The sequence below is a fragment of the Sciurus vulgaris genome (genome assembly GCF_902686455.1).
Source record: "Sciurus vulgaris genome assembly, chromosome: 11".
NCBI classification, from domain to species: Eukaryota; Metazoa; Chordata; class Mammalia; order Rodentia; family Sciuridae; genus Sciurus; species Sciurus vulgaris.
Window position 1 is genome coordinate 17,357,430 of NC_136472.1, and position 25,103 is coordinate 17,382,532.

At 40.6% G+C, this 25,103-nt stretch overlaps 1 protein-coding gene across 1 annotated transcript in view; it reads right to left on the reverse strand.

Moving 5' to 3' along the window:
* LOC306638878 (fatty acid desaturase 2-like protein FADS2B) overlaps nt 1-24,380 on the reverse strand; it is a 30,707-nt gene extending 6,327 nt beyond the window's left edge. Inside the window, exons 1-8 of the mRNA XM_079102323.1 lie at nt 23,784-24,380; nt 16,443-16,553; nt 13,770-13,967; nt 12,073-12,174; nt 6,515-6,640; nt 3,443-3,503; nt 851-927; nt 558-655 (exon numbers count right to left, since the gene is read on the reverse strand). Of these exons, the coding sequence (XP_078958449.1) occupies nt 558-655; nt 851-927; nt 3,443-3,503; nt 6,515-6,640; nt 12,073-12,174; nt 13,770-13,967; nt 16,443-16,553; nt 23,784-24,104 (1,094 nt within the window). The 5' untranslated portion in view covers nt 24,105-24,380. The remainder of the gene's footprint in view (nt 1-557; nt 656-850; nt 928-3,442; nt 3,504-6,514; nt 6,641-12,072; nt 12,175-13,769; nt 13,968-16,442; nt 16,554-23,783) is intronic.
* Nucleotides 24,381-25,103: the final 723 nt, after the last annotated feature.

Genomic DNA, 25,103 nt, shown 5'->3' on the forward strand with positions numbered 1-25,103 from the left:
TTAGCAGAAAGACAAGATGATACTATCTACATTGCAGGACTGCACAAGGATTACATCAAGCAAGATAATGCATGAAAGGACTTTGACAAGGTGTCTGATGCATAGTAGCTGTCTCTGTCCTTATAATTATTTAGGATTTAGATTAGTAATGCAACAGAATGAGGAAGGAATAAATTGAGGAGTTGGGGAGGGCTAGTTAGGCAGAAGGATGATTGGCAGTCATTTTAGTTTTGAGAAAGTCTCTAGTCATAAAAGAACTTTAAAAACCTTCTGCTCTATCTTTATTTTTTTCAGGGATTATGTCATCTACATCGATCAACTGAAATGCTTTACTTGGGAATAAAGAAAGTGGAGAAAAAATTGGAGATTGGGAAAATTGTGCCTGCAAGGAGCTTGTCTTGTTTAACTTCTTTAACTATTACTTTTTCACACTCACTTACAAATACCTCTGCTCCAGAGAATGGGGCAGGGTGTCACAGTCTTCTGCCAATGGCAAGTAGCTGTGGGAGGAAGGTCAGAGGAACATTTGGGTTATGGATATAAGAGAATATTCTTACTTGACCAAATAAATGAGCAACACAGTTCCAAAAATTCCATAGAAAGGGCCAAATGTGATGAAATACCGAATATAAAAGCTGCTGACCCAGGCAATGTCCTGCAGAGAAAAGCACTTAAAGTTAGATGCACTAAGTGTAATTGCATTTCCTCATTGGGCTAAGTCCCTCCGTTCCACGTACCGGCTAAGTCTTATGTCCCATTATTCAAGAAAGCTACATCTGGTGATCCCTGAGCAGTTTCACTTTCTCTTTTCTACCTGGACTAGTTTTAGACAACGAGACAAGTTACTCACCACCCAGTACCTTCGAAGGTACATCACTTGCATGGACTGCAGATTGAAATATACAGGCATGAGGAGGGGGAGCCCAACTGGAAAAGAAGAACAAAAAGACAGCCAGTAAATGAGTAGAATGTGACCCCAACGCGAGTTAGCAGGAGTCTCTTTACCATGCCACTCATAAGCACTTGGCCCTGAGAAGGACACAAAGTGGAGATCCGTGACCACAGCCAGGGCTCTGCTGGGCTTTCCACCTCTGTGAGGCTGAGCTAGGGATTTGTCATCAGTTCCAGGTTCAAGTTCCCTCAAAGCAGCTAGGAAAGCATTGACGATGTGGATCATTTTTGATGAGCACTTCCCTGAAAATCTGCTGTGAGCTTTGAAGGGTTTTCCATTTCCTGGGAGTCCTTTAGTCCCACTAGATCTATGGGAGTAAGTCATGTCAAAATGTGTTGATGCGGGGGAATAAGGAAGGAGTCCAGGACTGTGATGATCTCAGCCCTTTTAAAGTTCCTTTCTGACAAAGTCAATGCTGTTAAAAGAATTTACTACTTTTTCTAGCCAAAACTTGACTGTGGGCTCCTGACCTCCCTTTTTCTTAGAGAATTTGCTTTAGAAAAGTTAAGATTATAAATCCTTTTTCTGGTCCTTTGAGATTTATTTTCTACAACCAGAGACTTGGGAGCCATTTCTTTGAAATGTTATCATCAAAAAGCATAGGGCCTCTGTCTCCCAGTCTTAATGGAAGGGCTAGAACCTTACACAGGAGCCAGTTAGCAGACACAGATGGTCTAGTCTAATTGCATTGACCAACTCCCCACTCCAAGTGCATCTCTCAAAGTCTTTCTGTATTCCTTTAACATGCCCAGGCATTTTAAAAAGCCTCTCTTCCACTTCTTGTTTCTGCAGAGTTAATCTCAGTGTATACTTAAGTTTCTCTCCCCTATTGCTGTAGCCTGAATAAAATTTGCCTTTTGACCTTTGGCAAATGTCCAGCTCTGTTTCTCTGTGGCAGTTTGAGAATGACTCGCTTGTACCCAAGATGCTAAGCTGGGATGTGAAAAGAAGGAAATGATAAAAACAACTCAGGGGCGGGGAGGCAGTGTGTGGTTTGTGCCTTGGACATTCTGCAGTTAATCTACACCATTCTCTCGTTCCTCAAAAGCATCAGGGCTTAACTGCATCACTACTGAGAGGGGAGGGAAAGGCACATGTCTCAGAAAAGTTCTGAAAATAAACTTTTAATGCACAACTCCACGTCTAGTTAAGCTGGGGTCAGCTACTTTCAGAATAGGCATCAAAGTCCTCATTCCTCTTTATGGAACTACAGGAGAAGGGTCTGATGATGAGTGCAGGTTGAGAAACAGAATTCCAGCAGCGATGGGTGGCCCCACATGTCAAACAATTCACAGTGCTACCCTCTTCAGGCATGTTGCAGAGGGACTAGTGGCCTGCACATGGACGAGTCAGATCACAGGCTATAGGGTTTCTCCACCTCTGCACTGTTTGATTTGGTGTTGGATACATATTTGTTGTGAGAGGCTGTCTTGTGCACTCTAGAATGTTATCAGTATCCCTGCCCCTACCTACTGGATGCCTGTACCATCCCTCACTTCTATTTTGATAAGGAAAGTGTCCCTAGAGATTGTCAAACATGCCCTGGGGAGGAAAAATTGCCCCTGGTTGAACATCACTGGTTTACAGGCAATGTTTAGTTCTTTCCCTGATTTTGGTTTATTTCCCAAATGTAGAAGCATGTTGTGGACGAGCAGATTTGGGGGTTCCTTGAAAACATCCTTTGTGAGCAAAGGAAGAGTTTGAGTTTTATCTGGCTTGGAGCAAAGGCTCTTTGCTTATGATGTTCTCTTTTTTAAAATTTATTTTTATCGTAAACAAATGGGATACATACTGTTTCTCTGTTTGTACATGAAGTAGAGGCGTACCATTTGTGTAATCATACATTTACCTAAGGTAATAGTTTTTGATTCATTCTGTTATTTTTTTTCTCCCCCCCACCCCTCCCACCCCTCTTATCCCTCTATAGAGTCCCTTCTTCCTCCATTATTGATATTGGAATTGCTCAGCTGAACTTACTTGCTTTCAAGCCTGGCCAACATGCCCACATGCAGGTGTGTGTGTGTGTGTGTGTGTGTGTGTGTTTGTGTGCACGCACATATCTTGTGTATTCTATAACTCCATATAGGCTATGGGAACAGTGAGCTGTCTTGTGACTCTTATTCCAAGTTGTACTTTTTCTGGCATCTCACTGTAAATGCTTTGGTATTATTTCCACGCCTTTCTTTCATCTCTACACAAATCTCTTTTCTTTCAAGATGGGAGTCCTGCCTATAGGACTCCTTGATTGACATTCTGCCTTCCCACCCACCTCTGGAGGAATCTTCCTCCTTCCTGTCCAACACCTGAGTGATGAGAGGCCTATCAAAACTGCTTGCTTTTTGATTTTTCTTTTCAGATTTTCATGTCCATAAGTCTGAAATACGAATGCTGCTTTTCCCAGAAACAATAAGAGCGGCTGGTTTCAGTGAGAGGATCCTCACCTTGGCTTCTGGCTTGGCTAGTGCTTACTATTAGGAAATGGAGACTCACCCAGGTAGAAGTATAGGTGCTGCTTTTCATAGTCGATGTACTTGATTTTCTTCTTCCCGTACTGAATGGAGAGAGAATAAAACTAAAATAAGAGACAACACTTCTGATTACTGCATTCAAGGACACTTGTGTGCACATGTGCATGTGTGTGAAATTTCTATGGAAAGAGGCATAGTGTTTCATTGGCTGTCAAACATGAGACACTAGAAGAACCAGAATTGGGATGGGAGTCAGTATTCTGGCATCTTTTTTCTTTAATTGGGTAATTATTGCACATGTATTATTTCATTTTACTATGGAGATTGTGATCATTATTATTTTTTTTTTAATTCTCATGGCAATTATTTTTGAAAATTTTCTCCTTAGGGAAAGTAGCTTTCTACTTAAAGGGGACATTTCTGATGAGTTTTTCCAAGTCTTCTTCAACTGTAGTGTTTAGAATTCTGCTGAAACTCAGGCTCCATCGCAATTATTTCATCAAATGGACATTCATTAAATGATCATGTGATCAAAGATGAAGACGTGGCCCTTCCTATCTGCCTCATCGTCCTCTTTTGAATGCTCATCATGGATCTCACACTGTGATTTACTATTGGTAAGATATTATGATAGTGTATATATAATTTTATTAGATATATTTGTATAATTATTCATTATTAAGTGTGGGAAGCCATCCTTATTTAGCAGAATCAGACTAGGTTGAGCCATCTGACATAAAGGCCTGGCTTCTAGGAATTGCCGGGAAGAATGTGGCGCTGTGTGGGAGTGGTTCCCTGTCTCCTTCTGGAATTTTCTCCCTAAGAGGATGGCTCCCCTAACTCCATCCTATCCTTTCCATCACAGAAGAAGCTTCTCCTGGTCCTGGTCCCCTTTTACCTGCATATTATAAGTAAAGGAGAGTTGGGCAATTTGGTTGTAGAGGCCACAGATGGTACGGCCGGACCTGTCACACCCCCTCTCTCATAAAAAGAATATTGGCTTTGTGTGTTCATTGAGTAAATAAGTTTTTTGGGTAATAGATAGAAAAACAGCCAATATCCTCTTCCAACAGTTAACCCTTTCCTTCTCCATGCAGGACGTGGCAGAGAGGACCCTGACAATTAAGGTCATCTCGCTGCTGAGAACTGGGTTCATTTTCTAGGATTCTCTTCAGTTAGTTTGGCCTGTGCTCAGGGCACAAAACAGCAAATACTTTGAGAAGAGGATAGAAGTAATGGTTGCACCATTAGTACTTACGACACTCAGTAAATGAGTGAATGAGTGAATAAAAAATCATTCACATCCCTTCTACATGTTTTCTATGTTTACTCAGTTACAACCGGAGTGTTGGACTCTTGTTTCCTCCTTGGGCATCTTCCCTCCTATGTAGACTTCTTCCTCTATTTGGTCCTTCTGCCTCCTATTTTCACAAATCCAATGAAATATGATGAGGAGGCAATAACAGCAATTTGAAGTTACTCCCACATTCTGAATATCTAAGTAGTGACAGACAAGGACCAGGCACTAGGTGGAAATGTTTGGGAGCTGGTAGCCTAGATGAGTTGGCACTTGCCTGAAGGAGGATCCCACATCTTGCAGGACATGAGCATAGGACATGGAAGATTCAATTGATGTTTATTAAGAAATTGATGTTTGAAGAGAGTTGTAGAGAGGGAGAGCTCAGGACTCATCAGAAGTGTTTTAATGTGAAACTACTAAACTTCAGAATTTAAATAATTTTAAGTAATGTTTTGCATAGTGGGTTTAAAATGATAGTGTGCAGAACTAACTCTAAGTTTTCTAGGGATGTGTCCCAAAGGCAGATGGAGAAGTTGGAGGGATCGCCTTGGTCACCTATGAAGAGGGCCTTGTGCACTGTGTGAGGCTCTATAGAAGTTTTTTTTGGAGAGAGTCAGGCTGTTTCCTGAACTTCAGTGAGACAAACCTTCTTGCTTTGTGGGGACCATCAATCAACACATCACAATTCTAGTGCAAGCTCACAAACCTCAGGAAAGGCAAACTTGTTTATGTAGCATTGTCAAAAAAAGGAAAAAAAAAAAAAAAACAGATTTGTAATAACACCCAACAAGTTTTGAAAATATAAATATAATATACCCATTTCAGCTGGGGCAAAGTGAGTCTACCAAATCTGGGAAAATGTGTTTTTAAAAAGTTATACAAAATTTTTCATAGGTCCAGGCAACAACTGACAGAGCTCTCCTTTCTCATTTTTTGACAACCCTACATTTTTTTTTTTTTTTTTTTCTGGCAGGAGATAGCAGTCTCTGTGTATCTGACTCTCAGGATCCATTGTCTCCCCTTGAGGAGAGATACCCATGGTGGTGGTCCTTATATCTCCTTTGTTTAAGGAAAATTCCCTCCGACAACATTTGGTAATTTAAATAGCTTTTTGCATGATAGTTTTAAGTTGAGATTTTGAAAATATCAATGACTGAGAAATTCTAGAGACAACTTATCCCTTTGTTTCTCTGTTGCTTAAGAAGTCCAAATCAGAAGTGAATTCCCAGTATCTTACCAGGCATTTCAGCTGTGTGATTCACGTCTAAATGCTCCAAAATGAACATGCATTAAGAATAACAGCATATTCTCTTCTAACTGGGTGAGAATTCATTGAGATAACTGGATTTTTAGATGCTTATGGTCTGGTGCCTATTGAATGCACTGACCTCTCCATATCATCCCTAAACTTTGAAGAGTCAGGCCAGCCTCATTTATGTACTTTCTAATGATGACTCATATTGCCTCAGAGGTAGTGATAAGCACTGGGCAGGGACCCGGATGTCACTGGGATTGCTCAAGCTGGATGATGCAGGTTATCATATTTCCTGCTGTGGGAGGTTCAATGGGATGACCTTTAAGGTCAAAGAGTCATGACTCCAAATCTCCTAGTCTTATAAACCCAGATTTAGTTATTTCAAACCTACATCCTGGACCTAAAGAAGGAGAGATGATCTCTGATGGAGTGTGAAGCCCACACTTCCAGCTTGATCTTTCTATGACTAGGATGAAAGCCTTTCTAGGAACCACTCCCAGGAACATTTTTCTGGTGCTCAGAAAAATAATTCAACAAACCTTGACGGGTTGCGAATCTCCAAGCAGAAAAAGTGGGCCCATGTCGATATCCGGGTCTTTCGGGTAGATGTTTGGTTTTACATGATGTTGGAAGTGTCGGTAATTCCACCAGTTTGCTGACAGGCCCTAAGGAGAATAGAGGCCTTGAAGGTAAAAGAATTATCTCCTGAAATACCCTTCGCCATTACAGTTTTCTGCATGCATCCTCAAAGTCAAAATAAGATATTTGACTTTCTTGAGCTTTCCTCTGCTTCTGGGTCACAGGATGAATCACTGGACAAAGGCTCTCAGCTTATGAGTCAATCACCCTCTGATCCAGGAACACCACTTCAGGCTAAAATAACTCCTGAAAATAAAAATATATAAAAAGCCCTACTGAAACAAAATGCTTTTCCATCTTTCTCTTATTTGAACTGCATTTAAAAAAAATCTGAAGGTAGATGATGGAGCAGAGAGTATTATTTCTATTTTGCATATAAAGAAACCTCAGCTCCAGGACTAATTACTTCTGGGGAAAGAGTGGCCCCAGGAATCCTACTTCAATGAATATTTCAAAGAATTGTGGATCTGAAGTGATGTCCTTGGGGAGCTTGGCTCAGATCATTGTATGTCCTGGCTTCAACGCTCTCATATAAAAATAAAGGAGAATAAAAATATTTTAGCTAGTGCCAAGCTTGAATCACCTCTGATTGGGTTGTTTATGATTTCTTCCCTCTCGCTGAAAGTCAGGAGGTTTTAATAGCAAAGATTTGGAGGCACATCAAGCTAGTTTCAGATGCTAGATGTATAAACGCTGCTGTGTGGATTGGGCAAATCACTCTTCCTCTTTGAGACTCATCTGCATCCCCAGTAAACACAGAATAATGACATCTACCTCGGCAGGTGGCTCAGAGAGATAGGAGGTGCGGCATGCAAAGTGTCAGCACACTGACACGGGCAATTTTCCTTCATTTATGCTAATCATTTGCAGAAAAATAAGAAGAAGTCGTAGTTTCTTTATGGCATATTTTCCTTTTCTTAATAACTAGTCTACCCATGTTCTAGATCTGTCCTGCCCAAGATAGTAGTCATCTGCTATATGTGGCCAGTTGAATTAAGATGGGTTGTAAGTATAAAATACATCCTGGATTTTGGAGATTCAGTCTTAAAAAAGGAATATAGGATACACCATTAATTTTTACAATGATTACATTTTGAGATGACAATATTGTGAATACATGAACAGTAATAATGTCATCTTTTAAATGTGATTATTAGAAAATTTAAAATGGCACATTATTAATGTGGCTTATTTGTATTTCTGTTGGAGAATGGTGGTCTAGATACCATACATCTGTGGCAGAAGGGGACAGGCATGTGCGGAATCCTGTAAACATTAGCACTGTCTTTCCATAGTTCACGGAGTTAGCAAACCCCCTTCTACCCTCGCCGACAGGAGTGCCGTTCTCTTGTATTCTCTGATACTCCCTAAGATAGAGGGAGCATAGAGGGATCTCTCCCTCCAGCCCAGATCTTTCTGCTCTGTCTCATGCCCAAATAAACAATCACATATGGAATATTTCCTTTCAGATATCTTGTGATATTTCAAATTAGACCTCATCACCTTCTATTTCCCCTCCTGAGGCCTATTGCCCTCTGTACTTCTCCCATCAAATTGCTTATGACCCTTTGCTCTTGCAATTAATTATTTATTCATTCATTTATTCACTCTCTTGCTATTTACTTTGAAGTATACGTATGTTGAATACTAAGCCAGATATTTGCAATATCAAGATAAAAACAGGCTAAAATGAGGTTCCCAGACTAAGAAAAACACCACCTAATGGGAACAGTAGTCAACTAAACAAGGGCAGTGTGATAAGAATGACTCTCTTTTTAATTAAGTCCTCCCACAGCCAATATTTGGCCTCTTCCCCCATCTGTCTGTCATCTTTTAACTGATGTCTAGCTGTGGTAATTGGTAATATGGAGACACGTTTTGATTGGCAGTACATCGGGGAGTGGATCTTAATAGATGGGTTCTAGAACTTAGGACAGAAGCCGGTGTGAGGTTGGGTGTGATCTATACAACTGGCTCCTCTTGGGCCCCTCTCATGGGCAAGTGAGGAGGTTACCGAGATTATAGGAGGGAGCATGCTGACCCACCCCCTCCCTGGCTACCAAGTGTTTGGGAAAGTAGTCATGGAAAACAGCTTAAGACAGTTATTTTAGGATGGTCTTAATTTCAAATATTGTGCTCCATTATTCTTATAATCATATTTCATTCTTACTGTTCTCAGAATGTGCATACTGGGGGGCTTGAAAAATAAACTGCAGGGACTCACTCCATTTGGAGTTGAGTACGGTTCGAGGACCTCTTATCCGAAGTGCTTGGGACAGAAGTGTTTTGAATTTCAATTTTTTAAATATTTTAAAATATTTTCACATACATAAAAAGATATCTTGGAGATAAGACCCAAATCGAAACATGAATTCATTTATGCTTCGTATGTGCCTATAGACATAGCATGTGCACAATATTTTAAATAATTTTTCTTTTGCATGAAACAAGCTTTTATGATATGATGTTTTCCACTTGTGGCACCATATTGGTGCTCAAATATTTAAATTTTGGAGCATTCTGGATTTTCCAGGGAGGGGTGCTCAATCGTATTGCACAAAAGTCCAAAGTAAGTGTACACTTCTCATGGTTTATTTTCAGAAGGGCTCTTTTACTGTGACACACCACAAAAAAACAAAAAAAAAAACAAAAAAAAAAACATAAAATAGATGTGTTTGCACAGCTAATGAGTGAAAATCCCAAAGAATCTCAATAGCTGTGCCTTTTCCAAGGAGCGGGGAGGAACTGATATTAAGTGGAGTTTTGAAATTTGAAACCGTGTGCATGTAAAAGGCAGGAATGTTACTGCTTATAATTTTCTTTGACATCTGTTTCCTGCCTACCCTTCCTCCCTACAGGTAATTTTCTCTTCGGCACAGAGTTGAAACCTATATTGTTGGTGAATCACTGGCTTTACCTGTGAAATGGCAGAATACTCCGAATTCTCTTTCAGAGCCGTTTTCCATTTTAGTTCTGTTTGTGAGCCATCATGGTTATATTTATTTCAACTAGTGCGAAATTGTTTTTGAAGAAACTATATAGAAAGAACTGGGTACAAATTTGAACCAATGGGAAAGCACTGATTTTTTTTAAAAGTGCCAGCCAGGGTGGGGCTGGTCGGAAATATTCCAAATACTGGCACCAGATCAACTTCCAATTACCTCTGGGGCATATGAGTCTCTGACTCAGCACCCGGAACAGAAAATGAAAGGGCTCATTGCTTCAGTCTCATGAAGACATGAGAGACAACTTCTGCTTTTATTCTAGGGTAAGTATTTCTAAGTGGATTCAAAAACATGTCTATCTAGCAGTGGAAGACCCGGGTAGAACGGTGTGCCTTACAGGAAGCTTCTGATTAAATGAAACTTGTCACAAAAAATGACATTGTTTTTTTGGACAGACTTATAAAATATGAATCTAAAATCCAACTCTTTAATATGAATCCAAAATCCAATTAATTTACTTACACCTCACTCTGCTCAATGGGAAAGTTAATAGATAAGAAAGAGTAGGTAACTCCAAGTACCGTGCAGATCAATATTGCTATGATTTATGGTCTACTTTCCTATCTTCTTAATACCATCACATTAAACATTTTTATCAATGATTCTGGATCCTCATCTGGATTATGAAAAGATTGTTCCTAATATTAGTAACAGTGAATATTACTAAGCATTTGCAGACACCATGATGTACAAGGCATGTGAGTATTGCATATAATCTTAACAACATCTCTACCTGTCAAAGTTATTATCTATCCTCATTTTAAATTTCAATAACTGAAGTTCAAATGCAGAAATTAATTTTTCCAAGGTGACCAAGTAACTCACTAGCTGATTTTCTATGGAAGGCAGTTTTGTCAGTCTTGGTTGCAGGTTGGAATCAACTGAGAAGCTTTCAAAAAATATGCTGATGTCCAGACCACATTACAGACAGAGTTAATCAGAACATCTATAATGGTGCCTAGGCATTGGTATTTTTTTTTAAAAAAAAAGTTCTTTGGGTGCCTCTGAATAGCCAGGATTGAGAAGCACTGCAATGAAACTTCTACTATTTATATTTTTTTGTGGGGGAGTACCAAGGATTGAACTCAGGGACACTTGACCACTGAGCCACATCCCCAGTCCTATTTTGTATTTAGAGATAGGGTCTCACAGAGTTGCTTAGTGCCTTGCTTTTGCTGAGGCTGGCTTTGAACTCGTGATCCTCCTGCCTCAACCCTCAAGCTGCTGGGATTACTGGCATGTGCCACACATTGACCTGGCTTCTACTATGTTATATTGTGCCACAAACGTACCCACATCCCAGGTTGTGGAAGTTCACCTAAATAGTTAACCTTTTTGAAGATCCACCTCAACTGAAAATAAGGGTGCTACAAGCCCCACCTCAAGAGAATTATGTGAGACACCAGGTTGAAGGGAATGGTTCTGAACTTGGTGCTTGGCTGACTCAGGTCTGACGTGCCTTCTCATCTATCCTCCCTTATGATTTACTATGGCAGGTTACTGCTCCCTGATCCCTGTGAGCCTGGCTCCAGTAGCTTCTTTACCCTCTTATTAGTTGGCCACTTCCTCAATGCTGGAGGCTGGGGAACCAGACAGCCAGGTTTTTTTTTATAAGACAGAGACACTGTGTTAGGAAGGAACACAGGCTCAGAGTCAGGGCCTATGGAAATTTCCTAAGAGAAACTGGCTTAAATGCACGGATTTGGATTAGTGAAAGATTGAGAGGCTTTTGCCCTTCTTTTGGACCAGAGTACATAGTCACCGAATCCTAGAAAGTCATCGAGAAGAGACCTAGCTTAACTCCTGCTATTACAGATGGGAACATGGACGGCCAGAGAGGGAACAAGATTTAATCAAGGTCACACAGTGAGTGGTGACAGGGACAGGGATGAAAGCCACTCATAACAGTCCCCTGCGTTCTGCAAGCCTCCTCTGGAACAGAGCTGTCTGACCTTTCCTGACTTCGTTCTCCTCCTTTTAATGTGTCCCCTGTGTCATTTCCTTTACTTCTTCAGTGCTTTCCAAGGTGAATCATGTCTGCTGGATTCTCCTAGCAGCAAAACAAGATTTCACCTCCTTTCTAAGCATTTCCCCATTTATGATTTTGTAGTGCATCTCTTCGTTTTTAAGGACACAGACTTTCTTCTGGGTCATGGTTCCTTACGGCAATGGTTGCCAGGTTTTCAGACAAATAGCTTTTTAGGTTAATGAAAAATATAAGAGCTTCTTATATAAAAATCAACATTTTCCTCCTCAAATCTAAAAATCAAGTGTAGCACATATTTTGTAACACTATATTTCAAATCAGTGTGTATAATCTCCATGATTAGTACATTTACATTCATTTATGGGGCAACGTAAGCTTTACTGAGATGAGTATGGTTAAGCCTGGAAACTGCTGCTTTAGGAAATGATGATCAAGACTCCCCAGCATCCTTCCTGGCACCCTGTACCTTGAGATGACACATCACAAATTTGTGCATCAGGTGGTTCCACTTGGACTTCTTAAATATGGAAAGGTGTCCTATGTCGTGCTGCAGAAATGAACTCTGAGCCTAGGAGAGACAGAGTTGTTAGAGAGGTTGTGAAGTCAAAAAGAACTCGACAAGCCCATTTGTACCTCTGTGAGCCTGTCTGAGAACAATGGGGGGCCTCGTCTGACCTCCATCCAAGAGGAGTTTCTATTTCTCACATCTGTCACATTCTAACTCCACCCCTCTGTGCAAATGGTTCTGTCAGCTTGGAAGTCTCTTGTTATCACAAAGTCCTCCAGTGTGGAGTGGGAAGTCTGTGGACCTTGGCGTCAGGCAACATTTTGTTCTTCATGACTCACCAGCTAAGTGACTCTGGGCAAGTTACTCAGTAGCTCTCACCCTCAGTTACTTATCTGATACAAGGGGATAATAATACCTAGCGCAGGGAGGTGTTGTGCAATTTGCATAATATAGATTCACCCAGCTAATGCTAAGCACAAAACAAACTTTTGTTTCCAAAAGTTAATTTCCAAATAATAAAGCAAGTTGTCCTTTTCAAAAAAATAAAAAAATCAGAAAAATTCTGAAATTCAAAATTGTTATTGTTATTTCTTTAAGAAACCTTCTCTCTTGTTCCAATAAGAACTAAATGTCCCTTTCAGCTCCAACAGCACGTGCTTGTTCCTCCTGCTGGCATTCATTCCCTCTGCCCTGCACTATGTTCAGCAGAGGAATTATTGCCCATTTTGAATGACATTTTCTCAGGGACGGGGAGCCTGTGAATTTCTCTCCATATCCACACAGTCTTACGCTCACAGGAGGCCCTATTCAGAGATTCATCCCTAGTCAACAAGGGTTCAATAAATGCCCAGCTACAAATGGATGAGACTTGAGAACATTATGTAAGTAAAATAAGCCAAACTCAGAAGGTCAAGGGTCATTTGTTTTCTGTCATGTGGAAGCTAGAGAAGAAGAAAGGAAAGGGAAGGGGAATCTCATGAAAATCAAAGGGAGATCAGTAGAATAGAGGAAAGGGGTGGAGGGAGGGGAGAGAGGGGGGAAATGTGGGGGAGTGATATTGATCAAACTATATTGTTACATTGTGTGCATGCACAGATATGTAACAAATCCCACCACTATGCAAGCATAATGCATATATATATGCACATGCACAAATGGCCTGCTAAGCACCAGTTGTCATTATTTACAAAGGAACTCATATGTTTTTATTCTTTTATAATAAAATGTAATCTTTTCTCTTGGAGCATTCATGGTCTCCTGTGCTAATAAATGGTGGCAGATTAATAAATGAAAGATTAAGATGTGATGGGTGTTATATGGCCTAGGATGGAACTTTGGTTCCTGAAATTGTGGGAAAAGAACAGGTGAACAGTAGCCACTGTCATTAACTAAACCTTTACCCTCTGCTGGATGCTGTGCTGGGTAGTTTTACACATTAACTTGTTTAGTTCACTTCAGAATAATTCCGTATTTATTGTTATCCTCATTTCACATATGTAAGAGCTGGGGCCCAGAGTCATTTAGTAACTTGGAGATAAGTGTCGAACCTTGATGAGAAACTTGCCAAGAAGCGTAGGCTGCTGCTGACACTAAAGAGGGAGGAAGAAACCCAACCTTTACTGAGGCCTCCGCCTGGGCTCAGGACACCAGCTTACCTGAGACACTGTGAGAAGAAAGGAAATGAACAATGTAACAGTCCAGCCACTGCCAAAATGACACAATATCAGCCACGCCAGGACTTCCAAAATCAAGATCTGGGCCAGGTGGAGGAAGAAGAAGCACAGGTTGGCACTGAACATGTCTGAAGCTTCCAACGTCCTGCGCAATTCTTGGAAATCTTCCACCAGCTGGGACTGTGAAGTAAATATTGAAGGGAGGAATTAATTCCTTCAGGGGAAAGGGAACACAGAAGAACACAAGTAATAATCTGTTCTATTAATTTAGTAATAAATTATTTTATGAAGAGAATTTTATGTATAGAGATAAATGCCTAGAGTTTAAACAAAAACTAATGAACAGACAAATGAAATGTCTGAAAAAAAGGTGATGATCACTTTTTCTATATGGAGATGAGAAGAAGGAAGAGTGATGTATGAACTGTTCAACAGTCAGGGAACTCAGTCAAAAAAAGTTATTTTGTCAGGGCTAGGAGGGCAAGGAGAGCCCACTGAGAGATGTGTATGCCTGGCAGCTGTTTGTGAAAACATCAGTATTATCTCAGGTGTTGACTGAGATTTGTTTTTGTTTTAGGGATCTTGGCTATGTGGATCTGTATTACTGTAGCTATTGGTTTAGTTTACAAAATGCTTCCCCTGTCATTAATTGTCTAATGTGTTCAAAGGACTCTTTCATAGAAGAGGTGAGCATAGAACAATCTAGTTCACCTAAGTGAGCTCCACGAGACTCTCACTGGATACCCAGAAACAACACAGGTTTCCTCTGGCATGGTGTGTCTGCGGGTTAGTGTGGTCCTGTACAAGTGTACTGAGCAGGCGCATGTGTGTGCTCATGTATGATGCTAACATTAGTTTGCAAGTTTGATGCATCATACTGAGGAGCACGCAAAGGTTGGGAAGAATTATCACTTAGCCAGGACAGATGAGAAAGTGACTAGGGTATGAGAGAAAATAGCACAGCTATCTAGATATAAAAAAGGAAAGGATTTGGAAATGAAAAGAGCTATGAAAGTAATTCTAGAAGTCAAAATTCTCATTTCAAAATTCACTGGTACAACATTTAAAGGACACACTGCCTACTGAAAGTCTGGATAGTGACATCTCCTAAGCCTCCACCAACCTGGGGATTCTGGCATCCGTAGATAATTTTAATAATTGTCCGATGTTAATCCAGCATCTCTAGGATTACTCTCAGCCTGGTCATATTTTCCACCCATGGAGTGTACAGACTAGACAGTGTCATAATCCAGAAGAGTGACTGACTTGGAATCACCAGCAAGTCAATGACAGATGCTGGACTTCAGCCCACACCCATTTTCGTGTTCAGGCACCAACTTCCTGTTGATAGCCCCATAGATGTACTAAAGGAAATTTATGGTGGCCCTTTGCCTTCTGAGACTAACACTGTTTTAGAGAGTGGCTATCTTATCGCTCTTAGAAATTGTTAGGGTTTCACTTTCCTCATAGATTTTTGTTTGTTTGTTTGGAATAAATGTTAAGCTTTGCATCAGCTTTCCTTTTTAATCTAGGGCCACCTACCCCAAATGATGGGCACATACCTGGAAGATGGCCAATCATTAACACCATCATTGGGTTTGTGACAGTGAAAATATCTAAAATTTATTGAGTACATACTGTGTCCCAAACATGGTTCTAAGTACTTCAAATAATATTACATCTTTCATTCTTTTTTTCCAATAACTATTACATAGTTGGTGATATTATTGTCGCTCTCTTACATGGAGAAACACTGAGCTACAGAAAGGTTTGGGAGTGGCAGGGGTGGAGTATGAGGTCAGACGGTCCACCCTCAGAAACCAATCTCGTAAACAGAGCTATGTTTAGGGCAGTTATATTTATATCTTTCATTCAACAGCTATTTATGGAGTTCCTATTCCATGTCTGATCCTGGGCAGGCAGGTCTGAAGGACACAGGGATGACCGAGGTAGACATTTTCTTTGCTCTCATGGAACTCAGTTTAGCAGGGGAAGTAGTCACAGACATCAAAAACACAATTACAAACAGCCACTGGAAAAAAGGTGTAAGTTGCCTGGCATGAGGTAGGTGCTTAGAGATAGAAGTGCTCTGGGATGAAGGGCCCGAAGTTCCATTTCTTTTTGTCAGAGAGGTTTAAGACATCTATGCTTTCCAAGAGGATAAAATTGCTTTGAAATGTGCAGAATCCAGTCATTCATAGTACTCTCCCCTAATTCATGGTTTCATTTTCCATGGTCAAAAAATATTAAATAAAAACCCCAGAAATAAGCAGTCCATCAATATTAAAATTGTGCACCATTCTGAATAACATGTTGAAATCTCCACCATCCTGCTCCATCCTGCTCAGAACGTGAACCATCTCTTTGTCCCTTTACAAATGTTGTACACACTTCCCTCCTGTTAGTTACTTAGTCGCCATCTTGGCTACCAGTCAACCATCATGGTGTTGCATTGCTGGTGCACAGGGTTCAGGACTATCCACAGCACTCACCAGGGGTCTTGGCATGTATCCCCTGTAGACAGGGGGAACTACTGTACTCCATTGCAAGTTCGCTCAGACACAGCAACTGGTTTCTCACAGAAAATTCTAAATTGGCCTTTAAATATGGCTTGTTTCTATCCTTCCACATACGTGCATCCTGAGACTCACTTACGTTTTTGTTTCTCTCCTGGTTGGGCTCTCCCGGGGCAAGCTCTCCAATAAGCAGTGGTTTGAGGTACAGCTTTACAACATCAAGCTCCAGATGCATGGCCCTGAAGGCATCCTGTAAATCAGCGAGACCAGTCAGAACCTCGGAGATACACATTTATTCATAGATCAGCCCTTCTCCTCACCCAATCTACAAATGAGCATAAGAATCCATTATAGAAAATTAACTTTTAAGTCCAAGCTTATGGTTCAAGTTGATAGATCCAAATTATTCTTGAGACCCTTCTAAAAAAGCATAATGCTAGAGACCCACCTGTTGTATGCACTACTTTTCTAGGCATGACCAGTACAACCAGACTCTCCCAAAGCACTGATGAGATCACTGTTTATTTTACTCAACATCAGAAAAAATGGTTGTATGGGTTTATTGGCCATGATGGGTTTTTCAAGTCCAGTATTAGGTTTCTCATGGTAGAGGCTTACACTGTCTGAAGCATGTAGCAGCCAAGGTCAGCTATGCTACCACATCTCCAGTTGAGGGCTCCTTGGTGATTCTTGCCCAGGGCTCAGAAGAATGAAGTCCCTTGAATTGGTTATTTCCAGAGAAGGGCTGAATTTGATAACAGTGGTTTAAGATCATGAGAGCACACTTCTTGAGCCCTGGGTTATCTAAAGTAGTACACTCTTGGCTAAGCTTGTCACTGAAAGACTCCAATCACTCTATTTAAAATGTCGTTAGTAAGTGGCAACTCTACATGGCTTTGAGAAGAAGTGGGATCTGAGAGTCTGTTTATGCTTGGAAGCAAGGGATTTTTTCCTCTCAAGGATTTGTACAGTTTTTTTTTTTTTTTTTTTTTTTTAAGGATTCCACAGAAGGGAGATGCTGAACTTTTGCTCTTATGGCTTTGGGATGGTAATGATTAAAAATGAAGAAATATAATCAGTCATAATTTGAATAAATGGAAGTCATGCAAGCACTCTGGGTGGCTTTGCACAGTACTGACTCAGCAAGTGGTCTTCCTACACTTAAAATATGGCTTTGGCATTTACTATCTGTGTAACCATGGACACATCTGTTGATTCATTCATGGTGTTTTATATTCTCTTCCCTAAATGGGGGTGATGATAGTCTCTCAATTTCCAATGATTCTACATTGCCCATTCAACTTCTGCACACTTCTTATTACCCTCTTGGGAAATGACAGGTTATATTATTTCAAAGATGGTTTTAAATTTTCACATTCTAGATCCTAAAGCTAGTTCCCCTCACCGGGAAAAGAGTGATTCAGTAGTTAAGAAAGTGATTGATGTATCTCATGATGATCCACATTGAAAAAAAAATCATGTTCTTCTTTCTCTTTTGGAGTAAGGTTAGCATGGAAAACATCCTGATGGGTCAAGGTTAAGGTGTGGAAGAATGAAATCGATTGCAATTTCATCTTCCAGTATGCAGATAATAATGTTTCTAATCCCCATTGAGATTCACAGGTCAATTCTGTGACAATGGTTATTGAGGAACCCCAATTTTCCAGGACACCAAGCAATGATCTACTATGTGGAGCTTGATGCACTACATTAATTAGACTATGAAAAAAGGAGCATAGGTAGTTTTAGAATATTCAATAATTTTCTAACAGAATCCAGATACTGAGTAAGTGGTGAAATCTCTTCTTGAAAGTCCACAAGAAAAGGTTCAGTTACCAACATTCTTGGGCAAGTATGTTCCTGCTGAAGGAAGGAGAGGGAGTAAAATAAAGGAAAAGGGGATAATGCCAGTGTTTACAGAGTGTATCCTGTGTCCAAGGGGCTCTGTGGGCCACTCATGGCTATCACCTTACTTCTGTGGGGTTCCATTGCTTCTGTTCTACAGACAGACGCTAAGTCTCAGAGGGGTGAAACATCCTGCTCCCAAATGTCAGTCAATAGTAAAGTCAGGATTAGAACTCAGGGCTGTGTCACTCTAAAACAATGAAGCCATAAAGCTCCATGACAGTCTTGACACGTATAATTCTTTCTCTGAAGGCCACAATGGTAGATTGTTTTGAGGTGATGCTAAAATCAGTTTGGATCTTCTGGGAAGATCAGTTTCTCCACTGCAGGTTTCAGTCCCATAATGCACATTGCCTATGGCTCCAGGCTGCCTTCCTTGACTTAGCTTCCTTATACCTTCCATGTGCCATCTTCTCCACTGGAGCCTTCCCATTCAACAGCACTCGATGTTCTTCTGTAGTATTGAAGCTTTACACATAGGGTTCCCTTTGCCTTGACTTCCATCTTGCATTTACAGTAAAGATCCTTCCTCACCCTTCAAGACCTATGTAAAGTCAATCAGGAAAGTTATTCATGATCACCCTGGGCATCCATGACACTGTTCTTGATGGCTTTCCAACTACGTTGTAATGAAAGTGTGCGCCTGCCTCTTCTTCAGTGATTTGTGAGTTTTTGAAGACTGAGAATATGTACTATTATTGATCAATATATACCTCATACCCTCACTGTGCCTGGGATGTGGCAGGTGATGAATACATGTCCGATGGATGAGGAAGAGGGTCAGTGAATAGATGGAGACAGCGATTCTAGAATGAGGAGTTGGGATGACCCAAGTCATCAAAGGTTGCAGGCCTCTAACCTCAGCATCTTTATTTTCTGACACTTTTACAAGTTTTGTTTTCTTTTTGAGCCTGTCGACCCCCTTCTCCATCATCATCTTCACTCAAGGTGTCCATAAATTTTTAGCATGGATCCTTTTGAAAGTGAGGATTTCCAGAATAGTATTAACATGGGAAAGGTGTGGTTATTACTTTGCTTTCAAAAACACCTTGGAAAGATTGTTAATTTTTTGCCATTATTCAGTGGAAGATGGGGTGATGTGTTTTACTGTAAAAGCAGTATTATCCCTAGTAAAAGAGCAAAGTAAGTCAAGATCGCCCTACCTTTCAATCTATCCATTCTCCTGGAATTCTTATTCTGGATGCCACCACTAAGCTTCCAAACCAAATACCCATAAGTCAATCTAGACTCTGTCATCAGGCTTACTTATCCAGTTACTCATCTAATACTATAAATTAGGTCTCCTAAATATTCTTCCCACCTACCTCCTCCTCTCCACTCCTGTTGTCCATGCTTCGTCTGGACCTTGAACATGTTCCCTGGGCTCCCTCCTGGTCTTCCTTCATTTCCACTGGCCCTTCTTCTACTTCATCCTCTATCTAACTGCCAGGTTGACCTTGTGGAGAAATACCAGTTTCCCATGGTCCATTTCATCTATTAGAATTTGGATTCCCTTCTCTCTCTTTTCTCCTACATTTCTGTATAAGTAGAACCATGATTCAAGTGAGAGTCAGATTATAAAATTTGGACCACCCAAGAAAGATGAAAAGATAGATTCTCACTTTCCTTTCACCCATAGCTTGGAAATGATGGCTGTTAACTGCCCTGAAAAGGATGAGCGGGGATTCTGTGCTGAGGTACTGCTGTTGGTAGGGGGAGAAGAGGTACGTGCTGTGAGCATAACGGGTTAACTCCTTAGGTCGGCAGGCAAGCTCCTTTGTCTCCCTCCTGTTTCTTTCTTCCCTGCCTCTCCTTTCCCTTCTTCTCTCCATCTTTTTCTCTTCTCATCATCATATAATGACAGTCACTGACATTAATTGAGCACATACTTTTGGCTAATAGTGTGCTAAGGAAAGGAAGTGGCTAGTGTGGGAGGCTACTGGGGTGCCTGCTCACGACATGAGTTAAGTCTGCACGCCTCCTCTGTGAACAACTCTACTTCCCTCATGCCTCAGCCTCACTTCCATTGGCTTGGTTCACACCAAACCATGTGGGATTCTCTCTTTTGGAGTTGCACACAACTCTCCCTTTTTCTACGTAAGAGTCACCCAGATCATAGAAACACACTTGTCCCCTATTTTCTTTAAGCTTTTGTCATCCCTTCCTCATCAAGTTCACCTTTGACTCCCACAAGAAAGAACTTGAGTTTCTCAGAGTCCCTTCTAGAGTGTGATGTACAGAGAAGAGGAAAGGGAATGATCAGCACACAGGATAATAAGCCTGCTTTCTTTGTTCCAAACACGCTACCTCTGTACCCATGACAAGGTTGCATATATGTTTCTCACATAGCGTGGCGTGTACTATTGTCTCATAAAATTTATGGCTAAGCAGTTATTCATATGTATGTCTTGTCATCAAAATGGCTTTGTAATCCTCATTTTACTGATTGCAAAATAGCTCATCATGTTGTAATTACATACAATGTTTATAATAAATTCTCCTTGTAGGACTTAAAGAAGTTTTCTGGATATTCCTGGGTGAACTTATGTAACTGAAAGGACCTGGGCTCAAACTCTAGCACTGTGGCATTAATATAAAATCATATAACTGGAGTCAGGTAACTCGTGTAACAATTGGAGCTTATGTGCTAATTTTGTTTCAAAGGCTTTTTTTTTTTTTTTTTTTTTGGTAATATTCCTTGAAGAATACCTCATGGAAGAGCGAAGTAATAATAAAATACAAGAATGGCTACTTATTGAGCATTTACTCTATCTGAGAACCATAAGAAGTATTTCATTTTATCTGCACTGACTTTAAAATAAACTAAGATGAAGGTATTATCATTCCCATTTTCTAATTAAAAAAAAAAAATCTCCAAAGGCTTAAGCAACCTTCCTTAGGACCTTCCTAGTAATCATGGAATCTGGATGCAAATCAGTCTTGTGTTCTTCCCAAACCTGTGCTTTCAACCATTAGGCTGGATCCCTAACAAGGACTTTAGCACAATTGACTGCATGAATGAATGGACTAATGATCCATGGGACAGACCACTTAGGTATAATTATCTAAGGAGATCTGTATAAATAAAAGAAAGTTGTCCCATCTGGGGAGGTGCAACCACAGGTCCAGGACTGGCATGCGTGGACTTTGGTCCCCACTCTCAGCCAGGGCACAACCTGCAAATACCTCACATGTTATAGGGTGAATTTCTGACCTCAAGTACCACTGACTTGATGTTCTTCTGTCCTCCTTTACTAGAGAGAATGATGCTTCTTCCACCACATACTCTGTTCCCAAATTGAACGAAACATAATCAGCAGCCCAAGTTGATGGTGGACAAACATAATGATCACATTTCAGAATGTGGATGCTAGGTAATAATACAATATTAGCTAATTTACTCAACTTTTACCTAATGTCTGGTATTGTGCCAAATACTGTGCATGCATTGGTTCCATTTACCATAAGCCACGTAGGTCATGCCATTCCTACTTTGCAGATCTGACACTGAGGCTCAGAGCATTTCAGTAACTTTCTCACGTTCACATAACTAATTCGGACACTCAGGTTCCCGGTCCTCTGGGTAGCCAGCGAGTACTGAAATTGTCAGGACTCTTCTGGCAACATTCATTATTCTGGAGTCATTTTTCCTTGGGGAAACTTTTCTCTCAACACTTTTCTTTCCTAAAGTCTAAGGTACACAGTTGACAGACCATATGATTTTCTTCCTTGGCACATTTAAATCCTAAAGTGCTATGGGTATTTCTCCCTAAGTTTCTGGTGGTTTCTATTATGTTAATCAGTTCTTCTTTTTTGGCTAGAGTTGGATACAGAAGCATAATCATTTGCCAACTCCCAGGGAATAGAAGTTATTAGAAAATCACAAATTTATCATGGGCTGCTTCAAATTCCATAAAGTTATCCGTTATTTGTTTGGAAACCCATGTCCTTGCCAACACATCCCTTAATTCTGTGACTTGTGTTAGCAAACCCTCGTCTCTATTTTCTCTGAATTGTGGGTGTAGGGGATGGGCTAGAAAAGGGTATGTGGTCTTTTTTTCCCATTACCTATTAGTTAATATTTCTCCTGTTATTATCACTCAAATATTCTCCATCTCACATTTTTCTCTCTGTTGGATGTCTACACAGTGTGGATCTTCCCCATGTATATGATACTCCCATCCCTTGTCACAAGCTTATGCTCATTTTCCTAAGGAAAGGTTGAACTATGTTTAAAAAGTCATCATATCTGACAGGAATACTGGGGCTGTGGCAGAATAATTTCAGAAAGACATCCATCTGACTGTAAGTATATGACTAGGAGAATAAGATCTAGGCAGAGAAGACATGAGAAATTGGATAAAAGCTGAGAATTGAGGAAAAGAGAGGTTGATGGTATAAAAATTGAGAACGTCTATATTTTACAAAGTTTTCAAGTATCTACAAATTCTGTTATTATTCACACATACCATGTACCGTCTAGTATTTAGCAAAATGATATCTCCAATTGTATGTTTTGAAACCAGTTGGAGAAGTTATATGCTAATTAGTGACATCGAGGTGCAAAAAAGAGCCCAGGTTGAAATTTCTGTTCTGTCATATTGATTTTGTGACCTCAAATTAGTGGTTTTCCTCTCTAATCTTTTGTTTCTTCATCTGTACAATGGTGGGAAATAAAATTCCCAGTTGAGAGAAAACAAACAACCTTCTAGAATATTTTTAAAGGAATTCCTAAATGGACTTAAGAGGTTGGGAGACCTCCTTATCAATATTAAAGGGAAAATTAGTCTTTTAAGGAACCAGGTATACGAGAATTTGTGGTTAAGCCTTTTGGCACTATCACTAGCTGGCCGTGTGGCACATTTTTACCTCTTTGAACATCAACTTTCCATCTGTAACTTGGGAATAATATTCATCCCCCTCGTGGGGAGGTTTAAGTGAGTTGGTGCATTTTAGTGCATCCATAAAAGTAGATTGCATCGCGTTGTCACAGTGAATGAGCTCCTGGATGCAGTAGAGCTCTGCAAACTCTAGACATCCTGGTAACTGTTGTTTTTCATCATTATTAATGCTTTCATGCCCACTGGATGAACTGCTTTCTTTCTTTTAGACACTCCAATTATGCGAGTCTTAGAACTATCTACTTAGGGGAAGACATTCTTTTTTCCAGACTTTATCCATTTAGTTGTAACTTCTTATAGTGATTCTACTTCAAAACAAGCAAAAGGGGGCAGGGGAGGAAAGATCAACACCAAACAAAATAAAACACAACACTAAGAACAAAATGAAATCCAGAATACACGAATAGAGTATCCAGTGTGTACATATGAGTTCATCCCAAACTGGGATCAGATGACAGGTAGCCCATGATCCTAATTTGCTTCCAATTGCTTGCTAGATAGGAATCCTGAAAAATTGGTTTGGGAGGAGATGAGTGATGGTAGAGCCTGAACACGTAATTGAATGCTTTCGGGAAGAGAGCCAAGCTCTTCACCACCCAGCAACTCCGCGGGAGGGAGAGGAAGGGAGAGAAAGGGAAGGAGAGAGAGAGACTTGGAGTCTTGGCGTTTCTTACCGTGGCGTCTTCCCCAGCATAGTGGTTGAGGACCCGGTGCCCACCCGGATGCCTTTTGGCCCAGTCAGTAACATTGTAAACTTTTCGATTGATTACCAGCCACTGGTCTGTCTCCTGATTGTGTCTCTGGATCTCTTGCCAGGTGTATGTGTTGAGACTTTTTCTGAGCAGGTTGCTCTTGCCATTTGCCGCCTGCTTTTCATAGGTATCAGTTTTCCCATTGGCTATTGGTTTCCCATTCGCCTGGTGCATCTCACCGAGGTGCAGCTGACTCCTTCCTGCCAGCCTCCCTTTGTCCTCAAGCTTTTCTTCAAACTTCATGGTCAGTAGATCCTTGGGTTTATCTGAGTGGGCTCCTAAGACTTCTTATCCTCTGCTTGGACCGTAAAATGACTGCTTTTCTTCCCTCTCATTCCATTGCAGTGTGATGCCTACACGGAAAATTTTATAGCCTCGTTGGCTCTTCACAAATCTGATAGTGTGCACTTTCCCAGCCTGTCCTTACTCTTGCCTGTTGTTACTCTTTTCTGCCCTGAGGTAGGCTAGGTTACCCTTCTTTCTTCACATCTCTCCCTGCTGACTGGTCTCTGAGCAGCATCCTTCTTCATCCTTAAATGTCCCTGAGACAAGAGCCCCAGCCAATGGCAGACGGCAGAATGTTGAGTCCCGCCCCAGGGGGAGGGGCTAGATTCTGGAGGATGATCCTCCCGCGCTGAATCCAGGTGGGTTGGATTTGCCTGTTCTCTGATGTGCCTGCTAATGCAGACCTTTAAGTTTGTTAATTCCACATGTGAGCAAAAGCTTTCAAAATCACCGGGATGACACAATGCTTGGCGGACTTGGGAAATGTTCTTTTGACAGCTGTTATTTCAATCAAGAGCTTTTAAATACTTTAAAACTTTTTTTTTAAAGTTTTATTTTATAAAAACAACAATAGCAACAGAAAACAAAATAGCAACAATAGCAACAAAAACCCAACCATTAAAAACCCAAGTTGACATAAACCAGTTTTTTTTTTTTTTTCTTTTCCTTTTCATTTCTCTTTGAAAATTGCCTAAATCTTTCAACCCATCTGAAGGTAATAGCAAGGGATGTTTGGTAAAACACATGATGGTTTACAAAGTCCCTGTCACATGTTTTAGCTCTTTTAATCCCACATCAATCTCTTGATTGATGGGGCTGTTGTTGCCCCATTTTCAAGTCAGAAAACAAGGGCTGAAGTTCTCAGGTAACGTGCCAGAATCACCTCGTGAGTGAGGACTAAACTGGAGAATGAATCCAGGTTTTCTGATTGTACATTCCAACCTGTTTCATCCTGTT